This window comes from Python bivittatus, unplaced genomic scaffold (assembly GCF_059951505.1).
Source record: "Python bivittatus isolate LINGU-HERP-01145 unplaced genomic scaffold, Pbiv_v1 ctg000610_np1212, whole genome shotgun sequence".
Taxonomy (NCBI): Eukaryota; Metazoa; Chordata; class Lepidosauria; order Squamata; family Pythonidae; genus Python; species Python bivittatus.
This window is the reverse complement of record NW_028277088.1, coordinates 50,425,456-50,453,013: the sequence shown is the minus strand read 5'-3', so window position 1 is coordinate 50,453,013 and position 27,558 is coordinate 50,425,456. Positions and strand designations below refer to the sequence as shown.

The 27,558-nt window shown below is 37.4% G+C and overlaps 1 protein-coding gene across 2 annotated transcripts; it reads right to left on the bottom strand.

The window, feature by feature from the left end:
- Positions 1 to 281: 281 nt before the first annotated feature.
- On the bottom strand, positions 282 to 23,543 carry STARD3NL (STARD3 N-terminal like). 2 transcript variants are annotated; one of them, XM_007429158.3, is made up of 9 exons: positions 23,355 to 23,543; positions 14,695 to 14,991; positions 10,426 to 10,503; positions 7,117 to 7,194; positions 6,044 to 6,097; positions 5,805 to 5,922; positions 3,873 to 3,971; positions 1,708 to 1,778; positions 282 to 1,140 (listed from the first exon to the last, which is right to left on the bottom strand). In XM_007429158.3, exons 2-8 carry the CDS (start codon positions 14,917 to 14,919, stop codon positions 1,726 to 1,728), a joined length of 705 nt encoding a protein of 234 aa, XP_007429220.2. In that variant the 5' UTR covers positions 14,920 to 14,991; positions 23,355 to 23,543; the 3' UTR covers positions 282 to 1,140; positions 1,708 to 1,725. The 2 variants fall into 2 exon arrangements, with proteins under 2 accessions (XP_007429220.2, XP_007429219.2); XM_007429157.3 differs by having other exon boundaries at positions 23,345 to 23,537.
- Positions 23,544 to 27,558: the final 4,015 nt, after the last annotated feature.

The following is a 27,558-nucleotide window of genomic DNA, read 5'->3' as shown; positions in this document are numbered from 1 at the left end:
TATGCTCCTGTGCTTCTACTAGCACCTCTTGGACAATTTTCTGGAGGGCCTTAAACACTAAATTCTTTGCAAAACTTTTAACTGTTGAGGAGGAGGAGATTGCTGGGTTTAGGTGGGGTGGGGCTATTTTGTGTTTGTATTTTATAAACCGCCAGGAGTCTTCAGAAGTCAGTGGTGTACAAACATTGTTAATAAATAAATTGTAAATTACATATTAAATATGTAATCTTACATATTCAGCTGAAGCCTCTCTGTATGCAGACAATGTGCATGCAATAAGATCAGATATGAGCAACCATGTTTCTTTTAATCGCATATAAAATACTGTGAATTATGGACACTATTATAAAGTGTATATAAAACATGTTCAAAAGTAATACTTCCCAATTCTTACAATCTAGAAGTAACCCTGATTTTCACTTTCTGTTAAGTAGTATGGTATCAAAACCTTACATACAGTTAGTTGGAGTCAGGTGGCATCAAAATTGAACAGATAAAAATAAAATAAAAATAAAAGTATTGATTTAAAGTTAAAGGACATAAGGCCTTCTTCACAGAATTGAGAATTTATACAGAGACCTATGATATCACATTTTATTAATGTGTTCCTTTAATATACAAAGAGTGTGTACTTGATTTAAAAAAAGATATATTGTTAAAAATAAAATTTAAAATTAATGACACAAATTATAGCAAATCTAAATTCTTATTAGCTGATCACTGTAAAGTGGTAAGACCTACCAGTTAGATTCCCAAGCATATCTCAGTAGTTAGGTATTTCAAACTTAATTTAATACGTTATGGGCAAGTACTTCTTCATATTATACATTATTCAGTCATTCATTCATTCATATATATATATATATATATATATATATATATATATGTACAGAAACACATATACACATGCGCATATATATATATATATATATATATATATAGTATCTGCATATACATGTAGATGTATGCAGATGCAATACAATTCTGATGAGGTATTACAGAGCAGGAAGATAAATTCCCTTAATAAATAATTAAATTAATGATGCCACTAGGAGTTTCAACAGTAAGTGAACTGCCAGCATCATCATAATAGTTCCATGAATGGCAATGTTCAAGCTATTATGCAGTCAAGTTTTCATTCTGAAAAAGAAAACAATAGACTTAATGCAATATTACAATTAACACATTCCTACATACAGGATTCAGTGTTAAGGGAAAAGGATTTAAGTCTCCCCAATTCTCTGTGTGCCTAAGATTGTTTCTTTGTGTAAAGCAATCAACCACATGAACCTCAACTAATGTTGAAATATAGTCAGTGGTATAATGTGCATTAAATAAATACTACAGCCAAGTAATAGATTTACCACTGTTTTTTGTGAAAAGTACTTTAGTCAGGAGACTTAATATACAACTAATTCAGTACAAGAGAAAATTATTTTCTTACTAAACTAGACTGCTAGAAAAACACAGAGACACAAAAGGATGGAGCAAAAAACGTTCATTCTGTACCAGTATTTTGGCCCTTTCCCAGCAGCATTTCAAAGCTGGTGAAATGTTCAACAATTTACATTTAATGCTCAAATACTTTGGCAAGTCAGTTGGTATAATAATAAAACATCTGACAACAGAGCATAAAGTCTATGCCATAGTTGCTTATTTCTGTCCAAGCCTAACATCTGAAATACTCAATTTCATAAAATAACTTACCTATAATTGCCATATTTGTTATACAACTGGTTTTTCACTGTCCTGCTTTTCTTCAGATTCTTCATCTGATCCTGTGAAAACAAAGTGGAAGACTGAAGACAATGCAGCCATTAAACTTTACTAAATACCATATATATGTCCATGTACATAAGAACAGGGAACCTTTCTTCCCCCGGTCCTTTCGAGTTAGTGTTGACTCCTGGCAACTGCCTGGACAAATCCCTGCAGTTTTCTTGGGAAGATTTCAGAAGTGATTTGCCATTGCCTTCTTCATATGGCTGAGAGAAAGTGACCGGCCCAAGGTCACCCAGCTGGCTTTGTGCCTAAGACAGGACTAGAACTCACAATCTCCCAGTTTCTGGCCTGGTGCTTTAACTACTACACCAAACTGGCTTTCTGAACCTAAAATTATCTACTTTTAATTAATGTAATGCAGAAACAGATTGCAACTGTTTCTACAATTTTCTTGCTCTTCATTAAAATTAATCCAACTTGCCAAAATATATAGATGTGTTTTTCAATCATAATGCCATAGCACCATAACAAAAAGATACCAAACATGCAGAAGTGAGAATGTATTATTTGGTACATGGATAATTTGTTCAATCTAACAGTAAAACCTACCTAAATGCATAAATACAGCCTGGAAGAATCTTATTAGCAGCAAGAAAAATCTGTGGTTCAGTATCAGGGAAATAGATCCTGGCTCCATTTTCTGATTTAAAACTAAAACTTCATTCATATTCACTATACAATCAAATAACATAGCAAAAGAATTTAAAGGCACTAAATATCTTGCACACCACTTCAACTCAAAAATCAGCACACTGTCCCCAAGTGTCTGATACAATTCTACCTACAGTGTTCTTTTCCCATGACATAGTCATCTATTAGCAACTGCCCTATGGGAAGGATATTAATGATTTGCTATTGGTAGATACTGTCATGTATTTTTTTTCCTAAGCTTTCTTAGAAAGATCTGTATCCCAAAATTTGAGCTACAGTATATAAACACTAAACACTGAATGGTTAACATTTGCCTTCAAGGCCACTAGATGGCAGTAAAAGGGAAGTAATTCCACTTCTAATGACTTACTATTTCCCCAAAATTCTTTATAATAAAACCAGCCCCAAACTCATTGTTGTTCTACTGCACGGTGTTCACCAAGTAGTACGAAACCCTTTAATACTTCTGCACCAGTAGCACATTTAGCATACATACGCTCCAGCAAAAAAGCAAACACTAATGTAGTTTAGTTATTGCTCTGTAAACTTTGAACATTAAAAATCTCAGAAACATTTTGAGATTAACCACATGAGCATCATTTATATGGCCTTTTGTTTACAAAGTATTTATTCACAGAGTCAATACTATAGTGTATTCTTTCATATAATCAATATAATATAGAATAAAATACTGCTACTACAGTATTGTATATCTTAAATTTATTTTGTGCAATTTTTCTTTTTTGTTTTAACCATTGTAAACTTATAAAAGAAAAATAGTACATTATCATCTATACAGAATTATTTCTCAAGTTCATCAATAAAATAAATATTTTAAATTGCATTTAGTACTGGAGACTACTGGCTCAGCAAAAATGTTTTGAGTAGAGGAGGATCAGATGACATTTTCATGTATCCAGCCTTTTGTTGCCACCAACAAAAGAGCTATATAAGCCACACAACCACCATCCTGATGAATCATACATTCCTACAATGGTCAACTTGATTCCTTGGAGATACTAATATGTAGGACATGCGCACAAGAGTCATTGTACATATTTCACCTATTTTGTGTTGGTGTTTACTATTTCTATTGTTCATGGATATTACCAGTGGACAACTTTCCTTTTTAGATTATCAGAATCCAAGCATCACCAAGGATGTAAGACACTATGTGGAGGGAAGGTGCTACAACCATTCACCTGGCCTGGAAAAAAGGAAAATTTATTGTGGTGGAACAGGACACCCTGAAGGCATTAGAAGGGGTGGCAAAGAGCTAGCCCATCAATTTGCCTTCTGGTAAATGGCATTTTGTGAGTGGTCACATCCCTAAGACACTCATTTTGTAAACAGGCAACTTGGTGATAAGTATTTTATGAATATGCATTCTCAAAATTCCAAATGTACCCACCAGTCTGCTTGATCTAAATCTTAATTACCTGCTTCAGATTCAGGAGGGGAATAAAACTGCCCATCAGAAAGGAGGCCAGGCTGAATAAGAGCAGCTCGTTCAGAGGCATCCTGCACTAGCAATAGTCCTAAAGGCAAATAATCATAGAAGTGTTCATTTATTACTGTATCTTCCAAAACAAATATACAGTGGGGCAAAAAAGTATTTAGTCAGCCACCAATTGTGCAAGTTCTCCCACTTAAAAAGATGAGAGAGGCCTGTAATTTTCATCATAGGTATACCTCAACTATGAGAGACAAAATGGGGGAAAAAATCCAGAAAATCACATTGTCTGATTTTTAAAGAATTTATTTGCAAATCATGGTGGAAAATAAGTATTTGGTCACCTACAAACAAGCAAGATGTCTGGCTCTCACAGACCTGTAACTACTTCTTTAAGAGGCTCCTCTGTCCTCCACTCGTTACCTGTAGTAATGGCACCTGTTTGACCTTGTTATCAGTATAAAAGACACCTGTCCACAACCTCAAACAGTCACACTCCAAACTCCACTATGGCCAAGACCAAAGAGCTGTCAAAGGACACCAGAAACAAAATTGTAGACCTGCACCAGGCTGGGAAGACTGAATCTGCAATAGGCAAGCAGCTTGGTGTGAAGAAATCAACTGTGGGAGCAATAATTAGAAAATGGATGACATACAAGACCACTGATAATCTCCCTCGATCTGGGGCTCCACGCAAGATCTCACCCCGTGGGGCCAAAATGATCACAAGAACGGTGAGCAAAAATCCCAGAACCACACGGGGGGACCTAGTGAATGACCTGCAGAGAATTGGGACCAAAGTAACAAAGGCTACCATCAGTAACACACTACGCTGCCAGGGACTCAAATCCTGCAGTGCCAGATGTGTCCCCCTGCTTAAGCCAGTACATGTCCAGGCCCATCTGAAGTTTGTTAGAGAGCATTTGGATGATCCAGAAGAGGATTGGGAGAATGTCATATGGTCAGATGAAACCAAAGTAGAATGTTTTGGTCTAAACTCAACTCGTCATGTTTGGAGGAGAGAGAATGCTGAGTTGCATCCAAAGAACACCATACCTACTGTGAAGCATGGGGGTGGAAACATCATGCTTTGGGGCTGTTTTTCTGCAAAGGGACCAGGATGACCGATCTGTGTAAAGGAAAGAATGGATGGGGCCATGTATCGTGAGATTTTGAGTGAACACCTCCTTCCATCAGCAAGGGCATTGAAGATGAAACGTGGCTGGGTCTTTCAGCATGACAATGATCCCAAACACACGCCCGGGCAACGAAGGAGTGGCTTCGTAAGAAGCATTTCAAGGTCCTGGAGTGGCCTAGCCAGTCTCCAAATCTCAACCCCATGGAAAACCTTTGGAGGGAGTTGAAAGTCCGTGTTGCCCAGTGACAGCCCCAAAACATCACTTCTCTAGAGGAGATCTGCATGGAGGAATGGGCCAAAATACCAGCAACAGTGTGTGAAAACCTTGTGAAGACTTACAGAAAACGTTTGACTTCTGTCATTGCCAACAAAGGATATATAACAAAGTATTGAGATGAACTTTTGATATTGACCAAATACTTATTTTCCACCATGATTTGCAAATAAATTCTTTAAAAATCAGACAATGTGATTTTCTGGATTTTTTTCCTCATTTTGCCTCTCATAGTTGAGGTATACCTATGATGAAAATTACAGGCCTCTCTCATCTTTTTAAGTGGGAGAACTTGCACAATTGGTGGCTGACTAAATACTTTTTTGCCCCACTGTAATTAGTCATTTTAATATGATAGCTTGATTTAATTCACTTTAAAGTTACATTCAAATTACAATTACATCTCATGAATACTAAAGCAGCATTTATGCGTAATGCTGTGTACTTTGAAGTTTCTTCTGTTTTCATACGTTCCTAGGGGGGAAAGAAAAAAAAAAAAGCCTTACTGGTTTCTTCTTCTGCTTCTTGTGGTAAAACTTTGAAATCCAAGAACCATGTTTCTATCCAGGCAAGAAGGAAAGATATGATAGGCAACACATAGCCAAAAGCACCCTGAGATAATAGCTTGAGGAGGAACAAAAAGGAAAAAAAAAAGAGAAAAAACAAGTTATGTAAAAAACTATTGCAATAAAACTGTTAGATGATTTAAATAATATAAACAGACATACACTATTATAATCCATACCTTTGAAATAATCACTTTCGTTAATAAGAAGGCACTGGTTACAGCAGTTGTAAACTGAAAGAAATATGAATATATAAAGATCTTTCTCGCCAAAAAACAAAACCGTAAACAGGTAATCATTCAAGTGTAGCGGTTCTCATAAAGCTTGGGCAACACCTAGCAATCTTAAAATTTCTAAAATTATGGACTTACATAAGCAACTAAAGTATTATCTAAACAATGTTGCATACTTCTCTGCTTTCAAACACATATCAACAATATACCCAGAAAATTTCCCTCCCCATTTTAAAAAGCCTGTTCACTACAGTGGTTTTTGAGTAAAGATGCACCTCGCAGAGTTGTTCTGTGAGGAAAACAGGAAGCAGAAGCTTGTGAATTGTACAAACTAAAGGTGGGATATAAATCTAAGGAGGAGGAAGAGGAGGAACAGCAGAAGCAGCATTTGTGAGAGGAAAGAAAAATTACCCAGTTCTTCCTCCAAGTCTTAAAACCCTAAGTGCAAAAAGTTCTATATAATGTAAGGATCATTTGGTCAACTGCTCTGATTACTAAAATAAAAAAGTAAACAAAAGAGGCAAATTATCCCATACATAATCATTATCTACCCTAATAATAGTTAAAAATTTGTAGAACAATCCAAATCCAATTAGAATTAATACAGAATGTAATACTCAGATATTACTCTATTCATCAAACTTTCTGTGAATTATTTTTAAATAAAACAAACAAAAAACTCTGGAATTGTTGGATGTTGACTTCCTCAAATATGTACATTTTTTGTAGGTACCTTTTTTGGTAGACAATTTTTTATTTGAGATGTTTTAAGAAAAACATTAGAAGACTTCATACATTTAACTGCTCTGCAAAAATTTTGATTGTGGCTATTCATGCCATTTGTTTGGGATTTTTTTTAATCTCTATATATCTCACACGTAGATTATAACTATCCAACAGGAAATCTTTAGCTTTATCTATTGCGAACCTAAGGATATTACCACTTCATATCCACTACATAACAGTGCATGAACTCCATTTTCTTCATCCAGAATTCAGTTCATCAATCTGCAACTTACTGCTATTGCCCACCAGTGTCGCAATCTGCACAGCGCATATGCAAGTATCAAAATCTTGAACCGAAAAACTGCCAGGAGCTATGAGATGAAATAGGGAAAGAGAAGAGCAGAAAAAAAAGGCATTACAGTATTTTCTTTGAAAAGCAAGAAAAAATATAGTAGGCAACTAAGATTATATAAAAGTGTCCTCTTTACTCTTTGATGGCCCCACTCTGCTTTTTTCCAAGGCACACTCTTGCCACCTTTCTACATAGCTGTCTCCTTACTGCAACTTAAGGCAACTACTTCCTCTGAAAATGTTTTGCATGTCAACTTACAATTACTTCCAGGTCTTCACAATCTAGCCTGTCTAAAAAGTTTTCTGCATGATTTCTTGAAATAGGCATATTCAATTTTGTATTCTATATAGTCAATGATTAAATTTGAATAATGCTGACAGCATAACTTCTTCAAAACAAGTATAATAAAAATTCTGATATCTCTAAAACTATTTTGTTTACTCAGGTAAACTACAGTGGGGCAAAAAAGTATTTAGTCAGCCACCAATTGTGCAAGTTCTCCCACTTAAAAAGATGAGAGAGGCCTGTAATTTTCATCATAGGTATACCTCAACTATGAGAGACAAAATGGGGAAAAAATCCAGAAAATCACATTGTCTGATTTTTAAAGAATTTATTTGCAAATCATGGTGGAAAATAAGTATTTGGTCAATATCAAAAGTTCATCTCAATACTTTGTTATATATCCTTTGTTGGCAATGACAGAGGTCAAACGTTTTCTGTAAGTCTTCACAAGGTTTTCACACACTGTTGCTGGTATTTTGGCCCATTCCTCCATGCAGATCTCCTCTAGAGAAGTGATGTTTTGGGGCTGACACTGGGCAACACGGACTTTCAACTCCCTCCAAAGGTTTTCCATGGGGTTGAGATTTGGAGACTGGCTAGGCCACTCCAGGACCTTGAAATGCTTCTTACGAAGCCACTCCTTCGTTGCCCGGGCGGTGTGTTTGGGATCATTGTCATGCTGAAAGACCCAGCCACGTTTCATCTTCAATGCCCTTGCTGATGGAAGGTGGTGTTCACTCAAAATCTCACGATACATGGCCCCATCCATTCTTTCCTTTACACAGATCAGTCATCCTGGTCCCTTTGCAGAAAAACAGCCCCAAAGCATGATGTTTCCACCCCCATGCTTCACAGTAGGTATGGTGTTCTTTGGATGCAACTCAGCATTCTCTCTCCTCCAAACACAACAAGTTGAGTTTAGACCAAAACATTCTACTTTGGTTTCATCTGATCATATGACATTCTCCCAATCCTCTTCTGGATCATCCAAATGCTCTCTAGCAAACTTCAGACGGGCCCGGACATGTACTGGCTTAAGCAGGGGGACACGTCTGGCACTGCAGGATTTGAGTCCCTGGCAGCGTAGTGTGTTACTGATGGTAGCCTTTGTTACTTTGGTCCCAGCTCTCTGCAGGTCATTCACTAGGTCCCCCCGTGTGGTTCTGGGATTTTTGCTCACTGTTCTTGTGATCATTTTGACCCCACAGGGTGAGATCTTGCGTGGAGCCCCAGATCAAGGGAGATTATCAGTGGTCTTGTATGTCTTCCATTTTCTAATTATTGCTCCCACAGTTGATTTCTTCACACCAAGCTGCTTGCCTATTGCAGATTCAGTCTTCCCAGCCTGGTGCAGGTCTACAATTTTGTTTCTGGTGTCCTTCGACAGCTCTTTGGTCTTGGCCATAGTGGAGTTAGGAGTGTGACTGTTTGAGGTTGTGGACAGGTGTCTTTTATACTGATAACAAGGTCAAACAGGTGCCATTACTACAGGTAACGAGTGGAGGACAGAGGAGCCTCTTAAAGAAGTAGTTACAGGTCTGTGAGAGCCAGACATCTTGCTTGTTTGTAGGTGACCAAATACTTATTTTCCACCATGATTTGCAAATAAATTCTTTAAAAATCAGACAGTGTGATTTTCTGGAATTTTTTTTCTCATTTTGTCTCTCATAGTTGAGGTATACCTATGATGAAAATTACAGGCCTCTCTCATCTTTTTAAGTGGGAGAACTTGCACAATTGGTGGCTGACTAAATACTTTTTTGTCCCACTGTATTTTAATTATCCAACTCATGAATATTTTGCATATTTTTAATCCCTAATGAATGACATATTTTGGAGCAGCTTTCATCAGGCCTTCAAATGCATTGTACTACAACTTCTATCATTCCCAGCATACATCAACATTTGCTTCCCCAATTTGTTTCTCCATGCACTAGGCCCATGGATTGTTTTCTTCTTTCACTAGACTGTTGTCCATATTTCCCTTCTGGTACACTTGGCATTGTTAAGTTCAATGCTTAGCCTTCTGTCAGCCACCAGGTTTCTTAGCTCTATGTCCTCAAATTGTGCAGCAGAGGCTTAGGGTTTTTTTTTGTTTTTTTTTTACTAAAACCTCTGATCCATCAATCAGATGCTGGCACAAAACAGATGCTTAAAATAACAGTTTCTATGCTGTGTTGTGAATATGAGAACCAAACAGAATTCAGGTTTTCTTCTATATTCAAATCCACTCTTGATTACTTCAAGTCCACTCTTGATTCAACCTTGAAATTTTCTTCCTTTCAGCAACATAATTTAAGAAAGGAATCATTCCGACATTAAGTTATCAAAAGGCTGTAGGCTAGACTGGGATGTCAAGAAAATCCTGGAAGAAGGCAATGCCAAACCACTTTCGTACTGTTGCCAAGAAAACTACATGGACAACAGCCATGAAGACCCAGAAGTCAAGTTTGACTCAAAGAAAATTTTTCCTTCATTTAATTAATTAACTAGCAGTCAGAAAATCTTGTTAAAATATTATAAATCTCCTAGAACTGAAAACCCATGGGAGGGGGAAGGAGATTCAAATCCCATCTCTCCCACACTTGTTCTCCCTCACTTTTATTTTTAATTTTTCCAGTACTGGAAATCTGGGGAAACAAAAAGAAATGCTTTATTTTGTTTCCTCAGGATGTTTTTAAGTGTTTGGAATGAGTGGAAAGCTTTGTAAGATACCAGGTTTTGCTCACTCAAAATAAAATCTTAATGGTAAATTGCCAACAAAATGCAGTTAAGACTCCTCTATATACAGCAGACTTACAAATTTTGAGTATGAGTTTCTCTGCCTATACTGCTGAAAATCACTTTTTAAAAATTTAATTACCTATTATTTTAAGATTTCTTGTTATTTTTAAATTACTGTGGCTCGAACAAAGGAAAGAATTTTTTAACAACTAATAGTTAAATACAAGAAATAAATACTTACAAAGATATCAAAATATGAATAACGGTAATCATAATGCAGAACTTCTTTTTCTAGTGTTTTCTCAATGCCACCATTTACCTAAAGAAATAGTTATATTAGTCAGTAACATTTTATCTGTCCAGCTACATATTAGTAATGTGTTCTGTTTTACAGTAATAAAATTTAAGTTGAAATTTGATTTAAGATACTTATTACACAATTCTAAAAATAGAACACAAAGTAATTAATACTTAATACCACACAGAGTTTGTGGAGGTCTTCAGAGATTTCTTTTGAGTGAGGCCTGAAGATCCCTAGATGTTGTTCTGGGTTTGACTTCTTGGCTGTTTTTATGCTGTGCTCCTGAAGTGATTCTGACAGAATGGTGCCCTTAGGAAGATTTCACTATTGTCTTAAGTCTTCTCCATTTCAAGATTATGTTTCTAACTGTGGATCAATGACTTTTTTTGTGTAGGTCTTCAGAGATTTCTTCTCTGTAGGGCATGTGCATCTCTCAAACTTGTATAGTGAAAGCATTATACCTTCATTATGAGGTGAGCCAAAGTTTGTCAGATTTATATAGGGTGAAGTTAGTTCCAATCAGCATTAATTATTTAATGAATTACTCTCACAACTGACCCTGGTTAACTGAATTGACTGAACTAGGAGAATGATTACTTTTTCACAGTGGCATACTGCATGTTGCATGACTTTATGAAATAAAACAAGCACCAAATGATGTTATCTGTTCCCTCACAACTTTTTATATATCAGTAGAACCTCCATGAAGCTCTGATAATATTCAATAGAAAATATATGCAAATATTCAAATATCAAAACTGTAAATGACATAGTAAAAACCCAAGTGAGACTTCTCCAATCAAACTACTTCTAAGCCATCTCGCCCTCTGGCTTGGTTATCTGGGAAGAGTCTGAGGAAGAGGTCAGAATACTCAGGGGTGTAAGAGTGGCCATCCATGCATTAGATCCATGTACCTACTGGTTGGTGAAGGCCTCCTGGGAAATGATACATTGTTGGATCCAGGTGATGGAGATCACATCCTTGAGAGAGAGGGTAGTCTATTCCTTCCTCAAGAAACTATCACAGGATCCAACAGTACTGTATAAAAACTTCCCCTTTTTATGTAAGACTATAGAGAAGGTGGTCAGGGTACAGCTTCAGATGGTCCTGGATTATCTAAACACTTTTCAGTCAAGTTTCAGACTGGGATACAGTACTGAGACAGCATTAATTGTACTCATTGATGATCTCTGGCAGGACCACCATGGAGGTGGTGCATCCATACTGATTCTCCTTGCTTTCTCAGTGACCTTCCATACCATCAATCATGGTATCCTTATGGACCAGCTTCAGGAGTTAGGACCAGCTTCATGGGACACAGTGTTGCAGTGATTTCCAGATGTCTGGAAGCCATGGGAGTCTGGATGGGAAAGAACAGACTAACTCTTGCAAGACAAAGTGGATGTAGGTTTTAGCGAGCCCTGGATATAAGGACCTTCCATCTTTAGTTCTGGACAGAGTAGTACTCCCCCATGGTATGCCCATACACCACTACTGTGTGAGCTGCACTGGCTCCCAATAGGCTTCCAGGCACAATTCAAGGTGCTGGTTACCATAAAGCACTTTATAGTGTAGGGCTGAATTATCTCTGATTATTTCTGACTGTCCCACAAGATCCAACAGGGTGTGATGGAATGTATCTACAAAGAGGAGGGTGATGTGAGCGAGCAAGGCTATCAGGAAGGAGGGGGTGCATTCCAGGAAGGGAAAGGAGATGAAAGACAACACAGTCTGCAGGAGGAACATGGGAAGCAAAAGTAGTTCAGGATCCCTAGAATCTCCCAGGCTCCCAAGATACCAGCACAAAAGGACTGAGCCCCTCTTTCTCTTGTGAAAAATCCTCTCTGAAGAAAGAAAAGCGCTCATGCCCTTGCACTTGAGAGTTTTCATATATAGCTGGGTAGCAGTATGTAACATTTTATTAACTGTCTAATGTATAATTTCAAATTAAAATATTAGGAAATCATCCATAATCCTTTCTTCCCACTTTTTTTCATGAAAAAAAGACTTGTGAAAAAAACAATCCTTAATTTTTTCCATATTTTCACATCTCTAAGCAAGCCACACCTTCAGCCACTTTTACAATATAGTAATGACACAACAGTTCTATGGACCTGTTAATTATTACAATGCAAAGTATACTTAAGAAGCACTTCAAACATTCCAAAACACCAGAGACATGTTAAGCATTACTAAATAAGAACTATGCTTCCTGCAGTTTACTTACACAATATAAACTTGCTAAAATTTTATGAATTAGAATCAAGCTGGATGAGATGCTAGATCCAGGATCAGAATTCCTGTCTCTATACAGTACTTGCTTCTAAAAACAAACTATAGAGTTGGAGATGTGGTGGGAAGGATAATATTTTCCCTATTATTTTCTCCATTAGGGAAAATGTGCATATATATTTAATACAACAAATTATTCAACTGTTTTATTTTTTTAAAAAAGCAAATATATTCCTTCAAAATTTATCTTTAGTACAGAAAGACCCAGTTTGGTGTAGTGGTTAAGGCATTATGCTAGAAACCAGGAGACCGTGAGTTCTAGTCCCGCCTAGGCACAAAGCCAGCTGGGTGACCTTGGACCAGTCACTTTCTCTCAGCCCTAGGAAGGAGGCAATGGCAAACCACTGCTGAAACAATTTTGCCAAGAAAACTGCAGGGACTTGTCCAGGCAGTCTCCAAGAATCAGACATGATTAACAGATTGAGATTGAGATTGAGATTGAGATTGAGATTGAGATTGAGATTGAGATTGAGATTGAGAGAGAGAGAGAGAGAAAGAGAGAAGTGTAATTTAAATAACTACCCACATGATTTTCTTAGTTACTTAAAGCACATAATTCAATGGGCCATATTCCCAAGTAAATATTTATAGTGTATACATATTTATAGTAAGCAAGCCTTAATTAACATAAAGATGTTCCTTCTTTACACATCTGATCAAATGCCACAATTAATCACTAGTCACAAACTATGAATATACTACTTTGACTATGAATACTTTCATAAATACCATATAAAAAGTCTTCCTCACAAATTATTCTAATTTACCCTCCAAATGAAATCAGTATCTTTCACCAAAATCAGTATCTTTTTCTTGCACATAATTTTAAGAAATTAACAGAGCAGATTTTCCAATAATTCATATCATTATTTTTGCATGAATGACTCAACTTATTTTAATTACCTTAGTTATGATTTTTGTGAATTTATAGTAAACTAATCTTTAAAAGACAATAAAGTAAATCTGAATAATGGGAAAGGAAAAGCATTTGAAGCTGTATAACACTGAAATGTGAAGATGAGAGTGATCTATAATGGAATTTTCATTATTTTAGCTCCATTTATGTTTACGGTGTGTGTGTGTGTGTGTGTGTGTGTGTATGTATGCAAGGCATATATAAATAAAAGTGCCAAGAATTCCTTTCATCTAATCTGTATACAACAAAATTATTCCCAGAATCCCCAATCAAACCTCAAATCAATTTTTCCAGAATCTCCAACCCCCAAGTCAGCTTTTCATGGAACAACAGTAGAGGTGACAAGTAACCACTGATTCAGTTTTCTGAGTCCAAACTAATTCTCCAGATCACTCAGTCAGCATTATACTATACCAACAAAAACAAAATCCACAAGCAAAGCCTCTTTCCAAGCAGACTTTCAACAGTGCCTACATTTATTTTGCAATTATAAACTTTTAAAAAAACTATATACTTTTTTCCACTGCATAGTTCCTTCTTAAGAAGAACAGTTGTATGAGATTATTTTGAGATTTAAGGTGACAGCTCCATTTTCAGAGTCAGAAGTCTTCCATTCTAAAGGTGCAGCTGATTTGTAAAATAATAATATAAATCACTTATTTTTTTCAATTATCTTAATAGCTGATTATAAACTTTTCTTTCTTTATGAATAACTGATCTAGACTGAGACTCAAGTGTCTACAAAACTAAATTGCTGTCTCAGTGCTATATTTTTACACGATGCAAACACTGCTAAACTAACTGGTTCATTTTGTTACATAGGTAGTATCTTTAAACTGTTCCGAATAGCTCAGTGCTGTATGTCTTTTTGGAAGAGTGCCCCAAATTATGTTTATTCCCGTAGGCACAGGATTGTAGTCTAATTTAATGAAAGAAACAGTGTTCACTATTCCTGGTCCTACAAACTCTCAAAGTAAAATATACTTTTAAAGGAACTCACATTTAATTCTATTATCCACAGCAAGGTTATAAACAACAAGTCAAACGTGACAAATAAACAGAAAGTCCTTCGAACATCAGAGATGCCTTTTTTCTCCCTGGTTTCACAGGACTCAATTCTTGCCATTAGCTGTGCTGGGTTGATGGAATGAACATCCCTTAAAGAAGGATGAGAGCCCAGACTGCTGCCCTGGGCATTTTCTTGATCGCCTGACATCCAACTCATCCTGTCTTTGGTTACAGCAGCTTTGTTTCAGCTTCAACATTACTACCCGATTAATCCATTTTGAAGATTTCTCTACAAAAGAAATTCCACAATTAATCATGTTAGTCTATTCTTTACTAATAAAATTTAATCATGCAATATAACAATCCCCAAACCAATGTCTTCTAGCTGTTTCGACTATGCCCATCAATTTTCTCAGGCACAATGACAAAAAATGTTGACAGAACTTGGTTGAGGATAATCTGATGTGATATATCTTCATTCCCAAATTCTCATCTGTATAGGAATGAAACGAAGGAATCAAAAAATAAAGCAGCAGCTTGTATTATCAGAGATGGCAGAGGTGGAGAGGATTATCCAAATAAATTGAGTCATATTTTATCTCTGTATCTAGAAAACAGAGAGAAGAAATCAAATACCTAGATAATATTAAGAGCATAACCTAGAAAGTTCTAGAGTAACATTGTCTTGAAAGGGCATTCTGGATCCAAATCAGTACAATTTTTAAGTCTCCAGGGGAGAAGTACACATGTTTACCAAAAAAAAAAAAGCAAACATTAGGATTTTATGTAGATATTGATCTATGAGGCAAATTCACATGGGAACAGTTGTTTTTTGCTTTTGTTTTGTTGTTTATAAACAGCTTAAAAATTGCCTAGCTAATAACAATACAATCCATTTTCCCAAGCTGTAGGCTAGAAAGACTGTGGCTAAGTGAGAATGGCAATATAATAATGTAAATGTAAATAATGTAAATAATGATTACAAATTAAAGTTTAGACAAAAGGGAAGTCTAAGAAAACAGCAATCAAACAGACTGTGAGAAATAAGGATAGCCAAATTTCTTGTGCAAATATACCCTACTATGTAATCATGTCCTCTCTCCCAGTGCAAACCAGAGTGCAAATTATTATGAAGTACAGGACTGGATCGTTGAAGTTGTTTCTCTCCATTTTCCACTACCTTTTATCCTACCAAAGCCATTTCTGTTCCCCAGTATGGCATCTTATGTGGTTTGAAATAACAGAGCAAGAAGGGAGAAGATGAACAATACACATCTGTCCAATAGTCTTCTAATTCCTCTTTTATCCAACAACCCAGAATTTCTGAATAACAGTATTACTAGCTGTCAGGAAAGTAATACAACAGAAAATGTGAATAATGTAACTCGCAAATGAGTAGAACATTTACATTAAAAACAATGGAAATTAACTAAGAAAAAGTGTTCCCAAATGGAATACGATAAAGGAAATGTGGTATACATTATTCGTTAAATTTTTATTAGCAAGTATCAATAGAACAATAAACCAACAAGCCAAAGTAGCACATTCAGATTTAAGGATAGAGCAAATTTTTGCATGTTAAATTTCTTCCACTTCTTACTAAAGCAATGCTTTTCAACTAGCTCTCTCAGAATCATTAAAGGAAGAGATGACACAATGAAACATTTGCAACAACCTAGGTTTTCCTACATTAATTATTCCCTCAAAAAGTTCATTTTCTGTGTCAGCTGAGAAGCAGAAAATAATCTCTTTTCAACTGCAATCACTCAAATCTAGAGTAAAAACAAATTTTACAGATTTCATAAAAAAAAAAACATGGGAGATGTTCTAGTTCCTCACAAAATATATAACTTGATTGCTTGTTTCCATAGAACGCTGTAACAAAAGCCTGCCTAGCCATAAAGATTCATATTCAAGCAGAAAGTACTTAGTAACTGAAAACTGTATTCAACTGCACATTTTTCCTTCTTTTCAGAGAATCACAGTCATCATATTTAACTGAAAAAAGATGGTCACAAATTCAAGATGAGCTCCTCTAAAAGATTATTAGATCATCAGTTTCTATTACAATATTTGCAGCAAAACTAAACTGATAAATGCACAATAAGATATTAGAAAGTTTTCAAAACTCAGATGTACAAAATACATCCAAAATGGGGGGGGGGCATAATAAAATCCCCCAAAGAGTCCAACAGAATGCAGACTCTCCCTTTTTAATGGGCTGAAAGCTTGTCTATCAGATGAATCCAATATGTGAATTAAGAGTATAGCCAATACAGCTGTGTACCCAATATTCTATTATTTATTTTCAAGTACAAGTCACACATGGTCTGTGACATATACTGAAAAGCAATTTGCATTCATATAAATATGTTCTCTACATATTCTATACATCATACATAACCTCAGAGTTTCGTAAAGTGAAACACTCCAAAAAGATGCTATGAAACTAATCTATGCAGCAGATTTGAGCCTTAGCTATGTCCTTAATTTCTAGAAAGAAGCATTCTAGAAATTGGTATTTTGTCAAAACTTTCATCTGCTTTAAATTACCAATCAGCATTCATGTTTGTCCTTCTTACATCATATTCACATTAATCCTTGCTGTGTCACACAGAATTCATTACTTCGGAGGGCATCCCAAGACATATGGAAAAGAACTAAGTATTGTAGAAATAACATATTATCCAGGGAATAATATGTATTTCTAACTAAACTCAACATGAAGCCACAGCCAGTTTTGGCTTCTGTCCATATTAAAAATGTAGCTGAAATAGATATCATTTTTCAATAGAGACATAAAATCTAACGGCACAATGTTTCTGATCACACTGTAATTGCTGACAAGCAATAGTAAGTTAGCCTGCTTCGTTTATTCACATTTTCACATTTCTAAAGCCATCAACTTCTTGACAACTTTGGGTAGCATACAGAATGTACATTCTCATAAAAGATAATATAACAGTATTTGATTAATATTTTGTAATCATTACCAGCCATGGAGTTGTCCATAAGTTCTCATTACACAGCAAACTGATAGCTACTTACAACAATATCCCTCTATTTTGCAAGGAACTGCAAATGTATAATTCCTATGAATGAAAACTGTTGCAAGTGACATACATGAATGCTGTGAACATGTCATGAGTAGAAAACCAGTAATTTTAACATATTATTTCAATGACTTATTTTAGACAATTTCCATGTCATAGTTCTTCCACTATTAAAACAAACAAACAAAAAACTAACAATTATTTTAACACCAAAACTTTAGACTGGATCAGAATTTAGGCATTCACAAGTAGACCAATTGATTGAAACAGGCTTTTCTTCCCTCTCTTTCCCATAGCATCCCTTAAAACCTAAAAATGTTATACAGAAATCTATGACTAATAAAAACAACAGGTTATATTATGAGAGACTGAAGGGAAAGAACTCCTAGAAAACTGATGGGAACACCTTGTACCCCATCTTATTCTTTTCAGAAAGACCTTCTGATCCTTTGTATCAAAGACAGAAGAGCAGTTAAAGCTGTGAACTCAACTGCATAGACCAAAACCTGGATCCAATCTTCTGAATTAACCAACTAGAGATGAAGATTAAAATTTAGGTTGCAATATTATACAGCTTCTTGAACTGCTTAAAACAAACAAAAAAATTGTCAAGCAAGCATGCATAGGATTTTAATGTCTGTGACTGAAGAACTCTGTGGAATAAATGAACTAACTGCTTCATTCCTTCTGACACAAAAGAAACAGTCACTCATTTCATTAGGATATTTTCTTCTTCATTAAGCAACAGACCTGGAGAAGAGTAGACCTCATACGCATATTCTGTCACTAATAGTTATGTAGAACACAACACACACATTATTTTATATGCTTCTACATTGTTTGGGGGCATATACACACTACTATTCAATTATTTTTGAAAAAAACAAAAAATCAAGACAAACTTCTAACACAGACAGACCAGAGAAAGATGGTTGGGAAAGCAAAATCTGGGTGATTATAAATGAAAGATGTAGAGGCCAACTAGAGATGTAACCAACAGTACAGAGTTAAGGATTAAACTGAAAACATATGATGCTGGCCAGAAATAAAACAGGCCTATCTTCAACTAAGGGTCCTATTACATAGGTAAAACACCCAAACATCATTGGTTCTTTCCACATTCTTGTTTCTTAAAATCAACAGACTAGTCTAATAGATCGCTACAGCTGAAACTAAAACTAATCCCACTTGGCATTCTATATTTAATAGTCCCTAGATAGTACACTTCTTCATGTCTTTAATCTGCTATTCACAATTGGAAAAGACAGAGCATACATTTTTAAAAAATCAAGAATATTGGAAGCACTAGTAAGTCAAATACTACTAATCCATCGAAGTGGATGTGACAAATTGTGCTGCTATCTTCCTAAGTAAAGAGAGTTCAACTCATTTCTTTTCTCAAACCAAAGACAGCAAACATGAAATATACAGGAAGGTATATATACTGAAATTCCATATCTATACTTTGGTTGCCAATATTAATAATTTATGTTAAGCTGTTTTCCTATCTCTAATGTTCAAATCCAAATCCAAACTGTGATATTGGCAAGTTAGTTCATTTTCGATATTTAGAAATAAAATCAATAACCTAAAACAACATTGAGTTTACATGAGCTGTCTACATAAGCTTATTTATTTAGCCATAGAGTCCATTGTGGCTCTGAGATGTATTAGAAAAGAATACAAAGGACTACAGATTCAGGTTGCATCCTATCAAAGTCACTTCTCTCCTGACTTTAAGGCACAGGCTAGTATTACAGTAGTATGTTTAATCTTGTTCACAGAAAAAATGCTTAAGCCTGAGCTGCTAAACCTTGTTTTTTTCTAAAAAAAAAAGTAATTAACCATATTTTGCATATAACAACTACACAAGTATACAGTGGGGCAAAAAAGTATTTAGTCAGCCACCAATTGTGCAAGTTCTCCCACTTAAAAAGATGAGAGAGGCCTGTAATTTTCATCATAGGTATACCTCAGCTATGAGAGACAAAATGGAGAAAAAAATCCAGAAAATCACATTGTCTGATTTTTAAAGAATTTATTTGCAAATCATGGTGGAAAATAAGTATTTGGTCAATATCCAAAGTTCATCTCAATACTTTGTTATATATCCTTTGTTGGCAATGACAGAGGTCAAACGTTTTCTGTAAGTCTTCACAAGGTTTTCACACACTGTTGCTGGTATTTTGGCCCATTCCTCCATGCAGATCTCCTCTAGAGCAGTGATGTTTTGGGGCTGTCGCTGGGCAACATGGACTTTCAACTCCCTCCAAAGGTTTTCCATGGGGTTGAGATCTGGAGACTGGCTAGGCCACTCCAGGACCTTGAAATGCTTCTTACAAAGCCACTCCTTCATTGCCCGGGCAGTGTGTTTGGGATCATTGTCATGCTGAAAGACCCAGCCACGTTTCATCTTCAATGCCCTTGCTGATGGAAGGAGGTGTTCACTCAAAATCTCACGATACATGGCCCCACTCATTCTTTCCTTTACACGGATCAGTCGTCCTGGTCCCTTTGCAGAAAAACAGCCCCAAAGCATGATGTTTCCACCCCCATGCTTCACAGTAGGTATGGTGTTCTTTGGATGCAACTCAGCATTCTCTCTCCTCCAAACACGATGAGTTGAGTTTAGACCAAAACGTTCTACTTTGGTTTCATCTGACCATATGACATTCTCCCAATCCTCTTCTGGATCATCCAAATGTTCTCTAGCAAACTTCAGACGGGCCCGGACATGTACTGGCTTAAGCAGGGGGACACATCTGGCACTGCAGGATTTGAGTCCCTGGCAGCGTAGTGTGTTACTGATGGTAGCCTTTGTTACTTTGGTCCCAGCTCTCTGCAGGTCATTCACTAGGTCCCCCCATGTGGTTCTGGGATTTTTGCTCACCATTCTTGTGATCATTTTGACCCCACGGGGTGAGATCTTGCATGGAGCCCCAGATCAAGGGAGATTATCAGTGGTCTTGTATGTCTTCCATTTTCTAATTATTGCTCCCACAGTCGATTTCTTCACACCAAGCTGCTTGCCTATTGCAGATTCAGTCTTCCCAGCCTGGTGCAGGTCTACAATTTTGTTTCTGGTGTCCTTCAACAGCTCTTTGGTCTTGGCCATAGGGGAGTTCAGAGTGTGACTGTTTGAGGTTGTGGACAGGTGTCTTTTATACTGATAACAAGGTCAAACAGGTGCCATTACTACAGGTAACAAGTGGAGGACAGAGGAGCCTCTTAAAGAAGTAGTTACAGGTCTGTGAGAGCCAGACATCTTGCTTGTTTGTAGGTGACCAAATACTTATTTTCCACCATGATTTGGAAATAAATTCTTTAAAAATCAGACAATGTGATTTTCTGGATTTTTTTCCCCATTTTGTCTCTCATAGTTGAGGTATACCTATGATGAAAATTACAGGTCCCTCTCATCTTTTTAAGTGGGAGAACTTGCACAATTGGTGGCTGACTAAATACTTTTTTGCCCCACTGTAAATAACACAGTATATACATTTAAGACTTAATGTAACATAAACCTATAATTGTCTATTCAGAAGAAAATTCCTTTTTCATGATTGACCCTAAGTAGGCAGAGGATTAAATCTGCAGAAAGCAAGCTTATTGCTTTCTCCAAGATGCACCAGTCAGTTACAAAAGATAGATTTGTAATTGTAAGAATTGTTAGTCACTGTTAGGATTATATACTTTGTGAGCCGCCCAGAGTTCCCCATTGGGGGGAGATGGGCGGAGAATAAATTGAATGTATAAATAAATAAATAAATAAATAAATAAATAAATAAATAAATAAATAAGCAAGCAATTAAATTCAAAGAATTCTGAGATTAGGAATTTGTTCCAATTTTTTTTAAAAAAAAAAATCACCCAGTTCTTAACAGTCTTCCCCACAAAAAGCCACCTCTGATCAGTGGACGTCACTTAGCATTCTTTATTGCCGAAGTGTTATTTGGGAAACAGATAATTTCTTATTGTCAAAAGATAACAATTCTGGCTGATAAACTAAATTACCTAGAGATCTACGAATATGTCCCTTCCTATCACTGATCACTCCTGGATTACAGCTTCAGAGCCTATACATCCATAGCATCAGACTCTGTTCTCCTCCAGACTGTCACTGGAGAACAGCCTATCCACAAACTTGACATACCCCTGTAGTAAATTTGGGTTCATTTTTAACACTACAATAAATAAATAAATAAATTTCAGTTTCAGAATTGATTATGGGAAACTTCTGCTAGATCCTATTGTACTGTATAAATATCAAATGCTACTGCATAAATTGGCAACCAAATTTCAAGAGCTCTCGGGCATTCTCACTTGAAATATCATGAGATTTGGTGATCTCATGAAGTTTCAGCCATTTTACTAATATCATCTATGGGGACAGCAGGCTTCTTGGTAATGAGTGATGCCTCACTGCTGCCCCTGTGATACTGTAAAAATTATTCTTTTATACCCACTGAAATAGTAGCCCATCGTCATGAAGTCATTATTTCTATCCATCTCTCAAACAAAAAACAGACAGGTAGAAAGCATATCAAAGCTTTGCAGGCCTAGATTATAGTGTTTCCATTAAACATAATATGAGAACATAATTTGATTTGTTGGCCTTGTTTCACAAAGAAAGTCAGAATTTATGTATACCATTAATTTTAGGATGAAGACTGCCTTCAAACTGTAGGTGTTATCTAATACATAAATATTTATTTTCCTTAAGAACAGCTTCCTTACAACTTTATTCTGACATCCTTGGGACAACACCCATACTGATAGTTTTGTGATCGAAACTTCACAGCAGTTTAATGTACAAGGTTTAGATTTAAATCCTTAATCTTTCACAGTATTAGCTTTAGTCTAACAAACAAAAACACAGGGATACGAGTGAGTGAAATATATTCCTGGTTCCAGCTTCTTGTTAAGTATGTGCATATAATACACACGGAGAGGCATTTCGAAACAAGTTTTCTGCCATCCAATGAAGATCTAAATCGTCAGAACTGCCCGCTGAAGAAACTCACAGAGGTCTTATTCAGCGACTGGTTCAGGACAAAACACAAGAGGCTTCCCATCTTCCCGAGAGCAGCCTTTCACCCCCTTAAAAAAGCGTTCAGCCCAGCAGCGTCTTTTTCTGCCCTCTCCCCATTCTGCGAAGTAAGCCGGACCCTTACGCTCTGGATAGCGGCCATCTCCGCGCGCACCGGGGAAAGCCAGGAAGCATCTGCATCGGACGCAAGCTAGGCCCACCGGATACCACCCTCTTACTGCCCGGCGGCGGCTTTCCACGGGGAGGGGCCGGAGAGGCAAAGGAGGCGGGAGCCGGCGAAGCAAGGCTCTGCGGCGCCTCCAGCAGCCTTTCAAGTTCCCTCCAGGCCGCCCAGGGAGAGAGGACAGAGGAAGGCTATTAGAATTGCCCCCCACCCCCTACAACCGAATTACGTGCTGCAGCGAGAGGAAGAGGAAGAAGGCCAGCAGGCACGGAGTGCGGTGGGAGCCGGGCCCACGACCAGCCGAAGGCCTTCACATGGTCCCAGGAGAGAAGGCGGGTGAGCAACGACTCTCCAACCCCAGGGGCGAAGCTCTTACCGGGACGCACCGCTCTGGCTTTTCTCGCGGGCGGGCTAACCGAGGTGACCCCGCCTCAAGCGGCTCCTCACCGTTCCCGAGCAGTAACTAAAGGGCACGGCCTGAGCTGGCAACGACAACACGCCGCCTCGAGGCCTAGACGGATCTTGAGGGAGGAGCCGCCCGGGTAACGGAATGGCTAATAGCCAGAGCGGCCACCACGGCGGCGCGAGCAGAGGGCGGGGCCCCTGGTGGGCGGGGCACATCCGAAGGGAAAGGCGACCGCCGCTGAGGGAGCTGGGCGTGGTTCCGCGCGTCCCCTGGATGACGTTGGAGGAGGAAGGTCCTCGCCTTGATTTGACTCTTCGTCCTCCGAGCCATCCACCTAGAGAAGGTTTGCCCAGCTTTGCTCCCTCAAAGGCTACATATAGGAAGAGTAGGCTGATTGTGTGAGTTTTCAGTTATGGTGAATAATCAATCTTGTGTCCATTGCACTTTGATAAGGGGCAGCAGTACAGTACAGATGATATTACAACTATAAAAATCAAGGGACGAATCTGCTTTATTAAAGAAGGTCGGGAAAGCATGCAGAACAACTCTCCTTTCCCCAATGCTTTGTGTGTGTGTCTATGCGTTGGGTCCTGCCCTTGGGAAACTCAGGGCAGTCCGCATAGGCTCCCTTGTAGGTCATGTGACCAGGGAGAGGAGGCTTAGAATGGAGGAATCAGCATCCTCGCGAGTCTCTGCCCAGCTGCCTCACTCGGGGATACATGGGAGGATTTTTAATGGACATTCTTCCTCAGCTCCCTTTTCAGACCTGAACTTCCTCTTTTCAGCTTTTCCCCAAACCAACTATGGTCCCTTTTACTTCCGTTTTCCGAGACGTGTCTTTACCTAGTTCCACTGGGTAGGGAAACAATGAAAGTAAGGACCCAGTATGCTGAATTAAATGAAACTGGCATGTTTTCTGTTTGTTTTTTGTTTTATGAGAATAAATAAGTGAGAAGAGTTCACCAACTTGTAACATTGTATTGTAGCTCCCATTTGTTCCTTTATGTCACTTATGAACACAGAAGATACTAGCAGGGCCGGAGATAACTGCAGATTTTAAAGGGAAGAGGAACTAAGAGGAAGAAGGAAATCCCAAGAGAACAACAGGAACTGAATATGCTCAGCAATCATGGCATGCAAACAGCTTGTTGGAGAAAAAAATAATGGAAAATACATGTAACATGAATGGAAGAATAAACTTAAGGTCAGCTACATACCTGATTTGTAAAGGTCCAAACAACCACTAGATGGTGACAAAGGATATGACTAAGATATTGCAGAGGAACAACATCAAGAAAAAAGATTTCAAACTGTGGTTGCAACTTCAAGGGGATCACAAGCAACTGGGACCATACCTTTTTTTTAAAAAAAAAAAAATGATCAGGCTTGCACAAAGGGGAAAGTGCTTAAAATTTTTAGTATTTATTTAATTATAAGATTGAAATAGCCGACTATCTCACACAAGTGACTCTGAGTGGATACAAGGATTAAAAGCACGCACACAAAAACCCCACGACATATAACCCCAGGCGCCCAAGAATAAACAATAACACCACTCCCAGAAAAAAGAAAAAAAGCCCATCACCACAAGCAGAGCTCATCTAAACACCTGACCCAAACTCCTTGGGAAACAGCCAGGTCTTCAGTGCCTAGGAGAGGCTAACAGGGTTGGGCCATCCCTGGGCGATTCTGTTCCATAAGGCAGGCTCTGCCCCTGAGAAGGCATGGCTCTGGGTTCCAACAGAATGACATTGTGTGATAGAAGTGATCTGGAGCACGCCCTCTCTAAACTTAAAACTTATTCCTGCTTTGCTTGGTCAAGCCCCCAGCAGTTCATGCAGGTAAAGCAAGGAGCAAAGTCTAGAGTTTTGAGAGAGGGCTAAATACATGAGACTGAGCCATCTGTCCAAAATGTCTTTCAATCTCAGCACTTTTATTTATTATTTGGCTGTTTGTTTATTAGCATTTAGTTTTATTCATGAGAGGGATCACACGATTTCATTTATCATTTTATGGGGTCACACTACAGCAAAATTTAAGAACTCATGGACTAGAAAGTTTCAAATAATTTTAAACCACCATGCTGTGGTAAGAATTAAAGCAATCCAATGGAAAAAAGAGTTCTTTTGACATGGAAGACTTGTTTGCTTATAGATCAGACTTAGACTAATTCAGTTAGATAAAACTGAACACAGGCAGTTCTGTGGCTTTTGTCTTATAAAAAAAAAAAGAGTGATGTATTTTATAAGTTTAGCTCCTGACCCATTTACTACCTTAAATCGTTCTGATGAATTACCACTCTGGATTTTCCCTTAGCTTGTGTGGTAGAGAATTATATGTACACATACATAAAGCTTTTCCTGCTGATTTTCCTCCAGCTGTTTTCAAACTATTTTTAAAACTGAACAGTACTTTTTTCTCTTCAGCACTAAGAATGATTGTATTAAAACAGAAAACAACAATGCCTTTTTGTTTTCAGTACCTTGTCCATGTACTGATTCCTTTCCCCAGATTCTGATTATACGTAATTTTCAATCCAGTCCACAGACTTGTTAAAATGTTTGTTCAAAAGTAAGTCCTTCTTATCTTCACTAGTATTATCAAGGGTTTTTAGGTTTGCAAACTTAACATGAAATTAAAAGTGGAATCGGAGATCCTGCATTTTAGAAAAGAAAAATAAACAGCTGTTTCAACTCCTCCTGTTGGACAGAGGATATCATCCAACTAAAATTTTAATGAGGCTGCACAACACAGACTATTTAAATTTTGAACCTTTGCTAGTGGCATGACTTGATTCTTTGCTTTATATAGAATTGCTTTAATTGCCATTTCGGTTCTTAAATCCTTGGAACAGAGAAACTGACCTCCTTCAGAGCCCTATTCAATAATTACAGATTTGTCAAAGATGCGTCAAAGACTAAAAGGGCAAGTTACTATGAAAGGGAAGCCACAAGCTCTGGAATATCTGAGAAATATGTGATAAAAAATGAATTTAAGCATTGGAAAATGCAGTTGTATCAGTGCAGTTGCTCCCAGGTATTTTTCCTCATTCTGTGAATGTACATTCATTTTAGCCATTTTTGGATCAGTCTACAAGTTATTCCAAGCGTTTTCTGACTTCTGAGAGATATGTAGGATTTGATTGGCAAAAAGCTATGAGATGAGGCAAGCAGTATAGTTAACTGAAGTGAAAGCACCCCCACCCAAAAAAAAAAAAAAAAAGCAATTGGCCCAAACAGATCCCAGAGGCATTCCTAGAAGCTAACTACTTGGGTGGTTGTAGTCTAATACTTGGTTTGATGGAATGTAAAACAAGATAAACTGAGGTGACAGAGAACATCCTGAGAGGCACAAAGGGGTGTTGGCAAGCATCCTCTCCAGTTTGGCTGGTAAGCAGTTCTGTCAGTCATGATCACCATGGCCATCTTTATTTATGGAAGAACATTCACAGATCCCAAATTTGCTCAGTGCGATGTTGAAAGATCTCCAGATTAGAAAAATGCATTAAGGATAGGTCTATAATTATTCTGTGTAATAGCAAACTTGGGTGATAAGCAGGAATATGTTTCACTCAGTTTCCCATTTTGTGAATATATCTTCATTTTGGCCTATTTTTGCAAATTTGGCAGCACTCCCACTGTATTATGCAAAAATGCATGTAAATTTTCATTCAAATGTATACTATTTATGCATCCTTTAGGTGCTTTTCATAGTGTGTTCATTTTTTCAAGTACTTTTCCCTAACATAGTGCATTGTTGTGCATAGTTTTCCATAATACTGTATAGGCATTTTCCTTAATACATGTATTTTGTTAGTTGCACAATTTACTACAGAAGAATGAATATTCCATCTTGGAAGTATATTCTATTTCATGTATGAATATGGGAGGAACAACTTGGGTAAGTTCAGATAAAAGCACATAACAATTCCATATTTCCGTTATTTATTTATTTATTGTATTTATTATACTTCTATCCCATTTTCCTCTGACAGTTCAAAGCAGCATGCATGGGAAATTCCTCTCATATTATCCTCATGACAAAACCCCTGTGAAGAGGTTGAACTGAGAAATTGTGATTGGCTGAATCATCTAATAAGCTTCATGTCAAGTGAGGATCTGAAATTGGATCTTTAGCAGCAGTAAAAATGGGGAACAGGCTGTTGGTTAAGTGCCAGAGTGGAA

Excerpts from the sequence above, each read along its gene's own strand:
- STARD3NL (XM_007429158.3), bottom strand. The coding sequence starts at position 14,919 with ATGAGTTGGATGTCAGGCGATCAAGAAAATGCCCAGGGCAGCAGTCTG. Across the intron at positions 7,195-10,425 it reads ATTCATATTTTGATATCTTT|CTCCTGGCAGTTTTTCGGTT; the intron begins GTAAGTATTTAT and ends TTCATCTCATAG. Across the intron at positions 6,098-7,116 it reads GACACTGGTGGGCAATAGCA|TTTACAACTGCTGTAACCAG; the intron begins GTAAGTTGCAGA and ends TATTTCTTTCAG.